The sequence below is a fragment of the Plodia interpunctella genome, chromosome 6 (assembly GCF_027563975.2).
Source record: "Plodia interpunctella isolate USDA-ARS_2022_Savannah chromosome 6, ilPloInte3.2, whole genome shotgun sequence".
Lineage (NCBI taxonomy): Eukaryota > Metazoa > Arthropoda > Insecta > Lepidoptera > Pyralidae > Plodia > Plodia interpunctella.
The window spans coordinates 3038954-3048822 of NC_071299.1; the positions used below are offsets into that span (position 1 = coordinate 3038954).

Here is a 9869-nt window from a genome sequence, read left to right on the forward strand (position 1 = left end):
TGATTCCTGAGGAAAGTTTAGGTGTTTAAATTATTTTGTTTTACCCGGGCGGCTGGTTTACTAATAACAGTCACATTATTCTGTGGTGTTACGCTAGTCTATCGATTAGTTTGTTAAAGGGCGGTCGGTGTCTGTCATAGCAACGCCGTAATTATGACCCGTCGGTGTCGTGCTCGTGCCAGACTGATACTGGGGAAGGGGAAGGTAAAGGCTTACTTCCGAAAGTTGTGAACAAAAAGATATGGCCTTTCGTAGCGCGAACAACACAAATCATTGTAACATCGTTAACTGACTGTATTATAGAATAAATAGAGCATATAGTTATCCATATAAGTATAAAATATATTCCTGCAAGGTACAGTACAAATATCTTAGTAATAGTCTTTCTATTCTGTAGAGGTATCCACTGTCGGTATTTCAATTAAAAATCATAAGAATAATAAGTATTCCTTGTATTCCTGTACTCCTAGACAAACTAGACAATCACCAAAATTGCAATAATTTCAATGATTACAACAAAATTACAAATACACGACTATTAAATACACGACCGTTGGAGCCTTAATAAACTGACGGAGTCTTAATAATCCATTATTGCTTTTACAGTAGCATGGCACAGACCTCAGTCGGCCGCTACCCGAGTGGAGGAGGAGCTAATGCAGAAAAGTGTCCGAGCTCTGAACACGACTACCGACCCTTTGGAGCGGCTGCGTCTCCTGTGCTTGTCTCGCGGCGCCTCTGGGATCATGGGGCTGGGCAGGTCAGGATCAAATTATTACTTCCATATTAAACTGTTATAAATGGTAAACGTCATACGATTTCTATAAATAACTAGATGTTGCCCGGGGCTTCGCTCCCGTGGGAATTTTGAGATAAAATATAGCCTGTAACAATCTTGGATAATGTAGATACATTTCTAATGGTGAAAGAATTTTTGAAATCGTTTCGGTTCGGCCAAGCGCCCGTTGAGTCATCCGCACTCCTTAATAAATCGGCATAGGTAAGTTCGATTTGTTTACGAGAGAGAATGTTTTTTTGCGTTATCTGAGATAGTCGGAATTAGCAAACGAGATATGTGGCCGTCCAAATCAAAAGGGACCTTATGGCGGCTGGCACTTAGGTCTTTATTGCCGTTGTTCGAATACAAAACAACGGCTACCTATAATGGTGCAAATGCCGGGCGCCATAAGGTCCCTTTTGAATTGGACCACCACATATTATTTCTCATGTAATAAACTATGTACAAAATGGTTGGCCGTCTCCAACCAATCCAGATTTAAAATCGTTATAGTCACAGATCGGAATTGGACAAATTCAAATTCAAATAATTTATTTATAAATTAGACTTTCACAAGCAATCAATTTTTATATTTATAGTTATTTCTCACAAGCTACAAACTACTGGCATTTCGGGTTACATTCTCATGACTTCATAATTACAAATCTTATTCGTCGAAATAGAAGTATAATTCAGACACTTGAAAATCACAAATCACGTACATGTTTTACAAATAAAATTTAAATGTCACAATATATGAATAATTCATATATAATAAAAATAAAAAATATAAATAAAAAATAAAATAAAAAGCAGTAAAATAAAAATTAGGAGATCATGTGTGGAGTGGCAAAGTTGTCGGGAGGATCCATGCGTTTTTATCAGTCAAATAGGCGTTCATTGTAATACGCTTTATCCATTAAATTTTTCTTAACATAAGTTTTATATTTTTTCATTGGCAGATTAATAGCCTCTGCAGGGAGTTTATTGAATAATTAAGTGTAAACACTTTGACCCACGAAAGGCCGTCGAACCTTTTTAAGCTTGAAACTGTTCATACAAAGTTTGTGCTTATTTGAGTGTTTACACTATTTACTTCGTTTAATTTTTTATATAGATGTAAATTTGAGTTGACAAAAATAAGCACATCAAGATATACTGAGATACAACAGTGAGGATGTTAATTCATTTGAAAAGTTCTTGAAGTGAATCTCGAGGGTTTAATCCGTAAATAAAACGAATAGATCTTTTCTGTAATATAACTAAATAGAGTGATGAGTATAGAGGAAGTAAGTGAGATTTATCGTGCATGTGGAAATCCCTAATCTCTGCCTATCCCCTATACATGATATGTAGTTGTTTTTTTTTCTAGCCCGTGGTTGTCCCAATGCTGGGCAAAGGCTTAGTTGTTATATTTATGATTCAAAATGATTTTGTTAATTGTACAGAATTTTCCGGCGTATGGATGACGATGGCAGCAAGCAGCTAAATAAAGAGGAATTCTTCAACGGCATCAAAGAAACTGGGCTTGAACTGAACGATAGTGTATGTACCAATTTTTGTTAAGCTTACCGAGAAAACCATTTGAAACATACATATTAGAGTACTGGTCTAGAAAAAAATTTACATAGTATATTAATAGTATGTTTACCTGCCTTTCTTTTCAACTCATATCTCATTGGTTTTCTAGAAGAAATAAGCAATATCTTTCCTATTTCCTGTCTGTCTCTTTATTGTTTCTCTGTGTGTGTACATACATGAACTGTAAAATTTTCAGGATGCTGAAGAGTTATTTAAGAAATTTGATACCGACAACAGCGGTTCCATCAGTTTGGACGAGTTCATCAAGCAGATACGCGTAAGTGCTTTTTACCACACCATTAATTTTGAGACACATTAATCTATATAATAAAATTGTTAGCCTAAAATTGTTATAGGACATTAACATCACAATATAATTTCATAGCTTACAGACTCCCTAGGACTCATAGGAGAAAAGTATCCTTTACCATAAGTATCGTTTTACTGGAGGATTGATGAACAAAACATATCCCTAGTAAACCCTACTTGGTGTACGAGCATCCAAGTGGAATGCGGGGACTATCATCCAAAACACAACAAAAAAGCCCGCCTGCTTTATAATCATTGTGTTGACCTCTTAAATTAGATATCCATATTAGTATTGGAATTAAAATGTTTTTCACCAAGTCCAATAGTTTAGTTTTTATAACTTGTTTGTGTTTTAAATAACTTCACCTACCTAGGAACACTCGGGCAGCTAAGACGTAAATCATTTAATTTATCTGCAATTTTGACTCGAAAAGATGAAAGAGAATTATAAAAATTACTTGTAAATATTTGTTCTTAGCCACCGATGTCTGACTCCCGGCGCGCCATCGTACAGCAAGCGTTCAAGAAGCTGGACAAAACGGGTGACGGCGTTATCTCCGTGGCAGACATCCGCGGGGTGTACGACGTCACCTCCCACCCACTGTACATGAGCGGCGAAGAGAGTGCTGACGTTATACTGAACAGGTTCCTCGCCAACTTTGAAACTGAGGGAATTGTTGATGGAAAGGTAACATATTTATTTTCAAGTCATATTAAAAATAATAAATCACATAGGTATTGTTCCATTCAGTGACAAAAAATCCAAGTTCATGCAACCGTTAAGTTCTCCCATTGGGAACTTATCTTGGTCCCTCATCAAGCCTTGATTATCACAATAAAACATTGCAACTAAAACCACGTGTTTATACGAGTACGATTGCCTCCCTGCCCTCATCGGAAGCCGATTCTGCTTCGAAATTAAGTTTCATCCGAACAAACCATAGAATTGGTCACCTTCAATACATAATACATGTGCAAAATAAAAGTGTGGTAAAAAACATTTTCAATAGCTGTATAGACTTCACTTTTGAAAGGACATCAGCGGCAGTGTACTGTGCGTATTTGCGTTTAAAATTGCAATTAATGTCTTTACTCCAGGTGACTTTAGAAGAGTTCATGAACTACTACAGCGGCATCAGTGTGTCCATAGACAACGATTGCTACTTCGATCTGATGATGCGTCAAGCCTACAAACTGTAATCGACCACAGCGCACACCGAGAAAGTTGATACCACCACGGCTATAAACTCTTCTCCGTTGCAGAATGCACCATTTTAAAAGATCTAACCTGTTGACCGATTACAAACTTTACTTTTGTCACAGCTCAATCAAAGATAACATTATAACAAAATAACACTATATTCCTATCAGTCTCATGGTACTGCTACGTTTAATGAAATGCGGAACTGATAACTATTAATGTCACAAAACCTAATACTTTACAGTATAGCTATCCTACTACATTTGGGAATACAATAATTAATCTAATGTTTCGATGAATATAAAGATTTCTACAATCTATATAGATAATTCATCAGAAATAGCACTAATTACTATGCGCTAGAGAAGAAAACATTTCAAAAATATTATTTTTTTGTTCCGTTTAAATTTTTACCTCACTTTTTGTAATTTGTGACCATAGAATCGCATTTATTTTTGTAAGCTTACACAAAGCACTAGAAATATCTCGATGTAATAAAGCATTTGCACTAAATATATGTTCGCTAATTGTTGATATTAATTATATAGTTTATATAATAAATTATAAATGTGTGATTCGTATTAACTATGTACCTTACTTTGAATTAAATATTTTAACAGTATACTTGGCTTTAATTTGCACTAATACGTAATATCGTGAAGAACTTAAGTATTAGCACAGACCATTAATGTCTAGCATTGTATATTGCTCCTTTTTAAATCTCATTCTTTGTCCTATTTATGTACTAAATACAGGCCTTTGAATAATCAGCAAGTTCTATAAGAACCCACTTTCAAGTCACGAATTAGTTGAAATTTTAAATATGCCTGAGTTTGTAATTATCGTGCGGGTTCTGCTTTTCATCATGGAATTAGTGGGTACTCTGCTACTAATTCCATGAGTGTAGTATAAAATATTTTTTAGAATTCCCTTATGCCAGCTCCATATACTGTCGCGAACTCAGACACATGCCACCGACGCGAATGCGTGAACATTGCGTAATTAGTAGAGTGCTTTTATTTACCGCAATGAAAAACCAGCAATGTATACCGAGTCCGCCAAAGTTTGGCAAACTGTTCGACGTTAGTGAGGAGCCGGCAATAGATAAATGCCAAATAGTGTTTTTAGCATGGATTTAGTAAGTACTTCGTAGAGTACCTCCTAATTCCATGGGTATTAGAAGGAAAGCTCAGCGCAGATAGTGCTACTGGTACAAATGTGGCCAATGGCGGTCAATTTCAATATTGTTAAAAACTAATTTCATTATGGCAGCCTATGGTTACCTAAAAGTTGACGAGTTTAAAAGTTGACCCTTTAAACTAAAAGAAGGATTGAAAGGATGATTAGATGACTAAAACGCTGATGATGGATCGAAATCTCCAGGCTCAAGCAAGGATTACAAAAACAAAAATTTCGTAATTTTATTTTTCTTGGACGCATTAAGTACTAGGTTTGAGTTTTTTTTTCAGCAAGGACTCCACGGGTAGTATTTAAATTATTTAGATACGAATGGATTCCTATAAAATTTCTTAGATGACCAAAAATTTTATCTTTGTAACAAAGGTAACAATTTGGACCTTTTATTCTGTCATAAAATATGGTGGATGAGGAACAATATGTTATCTAAACTTTTTGAATATAACGAAAAAGAATTTCCCTCATTAAAAATATATACAGCCTTCTGACTTTTACACACAAGATAAATGTCTCGTTTTTTTGAAGATAAAATAATATTTCTCCTCTCTAAATGAGTGGAGAAAATTATTAATTTCAAAAAGTATGAAAAAGTAAGTAAGCTATGATTTTTCTGTTTTATATTTTCAATTTTACAGGAAACTAATATAATATGTGTAAGCTATGGAATATAATACAGACTAATAGCAATATAAGATAATACGCATACGCATTTTGGTACCAAATCGTATAAAATCATGTAGGCATGGTTGTAAATGGGTTGTACAATCGTGTTGGCGACAAAACGTGGTGGTGTTCATTTTAATATTCAAAATTTGATGCACTTACATATATAGATGTAATCTTGACGTATATATTATTTACATCACAACAATGTAGTATATAAAAAAGTTTCAAAACAGTTGTGATGATATCTCTGAATAGGAGTCGCGGCGCAGTAAGGGCCCGGCCCCTATTTGGTCCTTCGTTGCGTTGAATGATGATTATTTATAAAAACGTACCTGTGTCCTTTTATTACGGTCCTTTAGCGGTGGATTACCATCGTTGTATAACACACTACACAAAGATCGATGTTGATATCCATTTACCACAGTCCTGTAGGAATTTGACAGGAGATTGAAATTATATAACATGATTTGTTCATTTTTATTTTTCAGAATAATCCACAAAGATGTGTCGCACAGTACACGCGTTGCTCCAAACAATAATATGTGGAATCCAAATGTTAGTACGGGTCTTCATGACCGTCATCTTGATGATAGAGAATGTAATCAGGATGCTATTACAAACGCTATACAACTTTATATCATTTCTGCTCCAAATGATTTCGCTAATTCCAATATGCGTCGTATTTCTGCTCACAGCAAGACTTAAATGCTTCATGTGTGGTGGCGGGGGCCCCTGCCCTGTTAACAGGGGGGGCACCTGTGACTGCTTGATGTCTTTACTGGCTTTCGTAATTTTATTCTTCATATTCCGAGCGACGGGTGTTCTCGACAAGATCTTTTATAGCCTAGGATACGCTAAAGCTCCACCGTATGTTTACAAATTTATGCCTACTCAAGGTGACATAACAGAGTGCTCCAGAAACGACACAGATACAACACTCACACCGACAATGATGATGACAATGTCAATGACAGACTCCACCACGGAAACTACAACACCGGACCTACGGCTTGATAGTACTTCTACTACTAATTTTATGGTAGGTACTATGCCATCTGCAATGATGCCTTCTGGAATGATGCCTTCTGGAATGATGACTTCTGGAATGATGCCTTCTGGAATGATGACTTCTACAATGATGCCTTCTCCAATGATGCCTTCTGCTAAGCCTATGGTCACCCCTACTGTTCCAACATCTACAAATCTCCTTCGGTCTGCAGCTGACGTTGACCCAACAGCCACGGCTATTGAAATTTCTGAACTGACAACAATGGCTGGCCGTGCTTTAAAGCCAAACACTACCATTCATCGGCGCTGGACAACGGTATTTTATTACTTCGTATGACTTTGTAAGTTCTTATATCTATGTAACTGTGTCTGTTTTTTAATGTAATAAATCGGTTTGGTGATATTTTTGTTTTATTTTCACAAAACGAATGCATTGCTTTCCTATATTCTAAGCTTAGAAAGTTGGCAAATCAATCACGAAGTAGATTTTTTAAAATTTAAATCATCATTGAGATCCTAAAAATCAATATTGCGAAGACTTTGCATTTGAGCAGGGTTTCCATATGAAGAGTTTGATATGGAATAATTAACTACCTTAACATGTCCCATTGCTGGGAAATTTATCTTAATGCTATGACAATCACAGACAAGGGTATCGAATATCTGTGACAAAAGTCGTCAAACAATATAAATAGGTAGATACCTAAGTACTTGTCGTGGCTTCCTTACGTACTTGTTAAGTATAAATAACGGGAAACGGGAAGGACAGAGTGCTAATCTGTTTTGTACTTGGCCGTGTTTAGGTATGCCACCCTGTTTACAAGGTCCAATTTGGTGGACTGTATGAGACGGCCAAGAAGCTGCATGGAAATTAAAATGGTGGCTCCGCCGAAGAGCACGACAAATATTTTATCAAATATTGACAAATCTTTGCATCACGCCGGACTGCTACACTGGAGGTCCCAGGTTCGACCCCTGGTCAGGGCAACATGGAAAATGATCTTTTTCAGATTGACCTGGGTCTTGGATGTTTATCTATATGTATATATGTTATAGAATATAATATCGTTGAGTTAGTATCCCATAACACAATTGGGGCTATTTATTTATATTTATTTAGTGTTCTTTATCTTTGGTACAGTTACCTACTACGGTAAGGCGTCATGTTGTTATGTCAAACTTACGCCATGTCATGTTTACGAATGACAAAAGCAAGAATCATTGATTCTTGAAAATTGGAAAATGTGTAAAAAAAATTAAAAAATCTTATTAAGTGATAAAAAATGCAAAACGATTTAAAAACTAATTACATAGGTAAATTGAAAGTAACTTATTATCAAAGTCATCTTTAAGTTTTGAGAAAATGTGTGCCCCTATCGTTGCTCCTATTATTTGTGCATTCCAGTCGGTAGTCAGAGTTTTCATAATGATATTGTTAGCCGTCGAAGACATCCTTCGGATACTAATACATATTGCCCATAGCTATATATCTACAGTCCTTCATGTTATATTATTCTTACCTACCTATATAGTATTTTACTGCATGAAGAGATCTTTCTCCAAATCGTCGAGTTTTCATCCTGTCCATGGCTATAGAGAATCCTGCTGCTGTTGTTGTTTCTTTCTTGTTACTTTAACTATTACTATTCTCTTTATCTATTATCAAACAAACTGGTTTCAAGGTCTAACACTTGATCTACCAATTGATGCATTAAATAAAGCGAAACAATTAATGAATAAAATAAAAGAACTCTTAAGAATTTTAGACAAATACGCACACATAACAGCGATATATACACAAGATACAAATATTTTAAGAAAGAACATTGTCAATTCTCACGAAATCCCCAGTGGAATCAGAAATATTACGAATAAAACATTCGATTCTGACATCTTAGATCATAATAATAGTAACGAAACGCAGGATGCATATGAAATTGCTAAAATTAATAATAATACAAAAAATGTTAAATGTGTGGACACAAATGGTACAGAAATTACGCAAGAGATAAATAATAAAGTCACTAACATTAACGAAATTAGTAATATAAAGGAATTTAAAAGTGTTACAAACAGTGTACACGTTGTAGAGAATATAATTATGAATTATAGCACAGAAACCAACCAAATAAGTAATGGTACGAACTGTGTTAAAAGTGCAACTACCCCGAGCATATTTATTACGACTTTGGACTTTTTCATGGACTTTTTCAACAATTCCATAAATATTGATGTTTATAATAATGAACCTGAAAAAGATTTCATAATGTATAGTTAAAAGAAGTTAATAGTAAGTAGTGCCTTTTATTTTTATCAGAAACCTTTAGCTATGAAACTTTATGATTGTCAATTACTATCGCCATAACTAATAATACTACGAAAAGAAAACATACGGATATGACGAATTTATAAGGATTAGTTCCGTTTTTACTTCTACCTCACGCACTCAATCCACCTCTTCTTCGACCTTCCTCTTCTTTTTTTCCCCATTAAATTATTGAAATATGTTAATAAGTAGGTACGACGATCGAGTGCTGACTGGCTGGTGACGCGCGTGTTTTGCATCGACCACACAACGGATTTTGATGCAGTTTTCGGTGTTATTTAGGCAATTTATTTCCGAAAGTTTAATATAGACCAAAATAACAGCGGTTATTGAGATTGCGCTCATATGAGAGAGAGAGATAGAATACCATTATTTCGTATTCAACTCTACACTTATATTTTATACTTAGGTATTATCCCGGCTTCGCACGTGTAAAAACATAATAAATTATACATCTAAACCTTCCTCAGGAATTACATGAAAATCCATGCATCGATTTTTGTGTATATCGCGAACGACAGACGCAGCAGTGGAGTTTGTTTTTTAATATGTAAGGTTAAGTGTAGAGACTTACGTATTTCAGTACACTGTACACTATTACATACACTGAGTACACTGTGTTACTGATTTCGAGTGTTCCCAGTTCCGAAGCCCGGGGTCAGCGTAAAAAATAAACCCTACAATTTGGAAGATTCGACAATGATTTTGCGACCACCCGCTTTTAGGATTGTTATTGTTGCCTATCAGCAGCAAGAATATATGTCCCTTAGTCGCCTCGTACGTTATCACAAGTATCACTCCAC

The 9869-nt window shown here is 35.4% G+C and overlaps 2 protein-coding genes across 6 annotated transcripts in view; both read left to right on the top strand.

Annotated features, from left to right (window-relative positions):
• LOC128671037 (calcyphosin-like protein) overlaps positions 1-4491 on the top strand; it is a 44840-nt gene extending 40349 nt beyond the window's left edge. For all 5 annotated transcript variants that reach the window (XM_053747132.1, XM_053747133.1, XM_053747135.2 and 2 more), the window contains 5 exons: positions 607-760; positions 2227-2323; positions 2556-2636; positions 3147-3356; positions 3767-4491. In XM_053747132.1, the coding sequence (XP_053603107.1) occupies positions 607-760; positions 2227-2323; positions 2556-2636; positions 3147-3356; positions 3767-3868 (644 nt within the window). In that variant the 3' untranslated portion in view covers positions 3869-4491. The remainder of the gene's footprint in view (positions 1-606; positions 761-2226; positions 2324-2555; positions 2637-3146; positions 3357-3766) is intronic.
• A 767-nt stretch (positions 4492-5258) lies between these two features.
• Positions 5259-7141, top strand: LOC128671036 (uncharacterized). Its single transcript, XM_053747130.2, has 2 exons — positions 5259-5656; positions 6221-7141. The coding sequence occupies exon 2, from the start codon at positions 6235-6237 to the stop codon at positions 7075-7077; it is 843 nt and encodes a 280-aa protein (XP_053603105.1). The 5' UTR covers positions 5259-5656; positions 6221-6234; the 3' UTR covers positions 7078-7141.
• The last annotated feature ends 2728 nt before the right edge of the window (positions 7142-9869 follow it).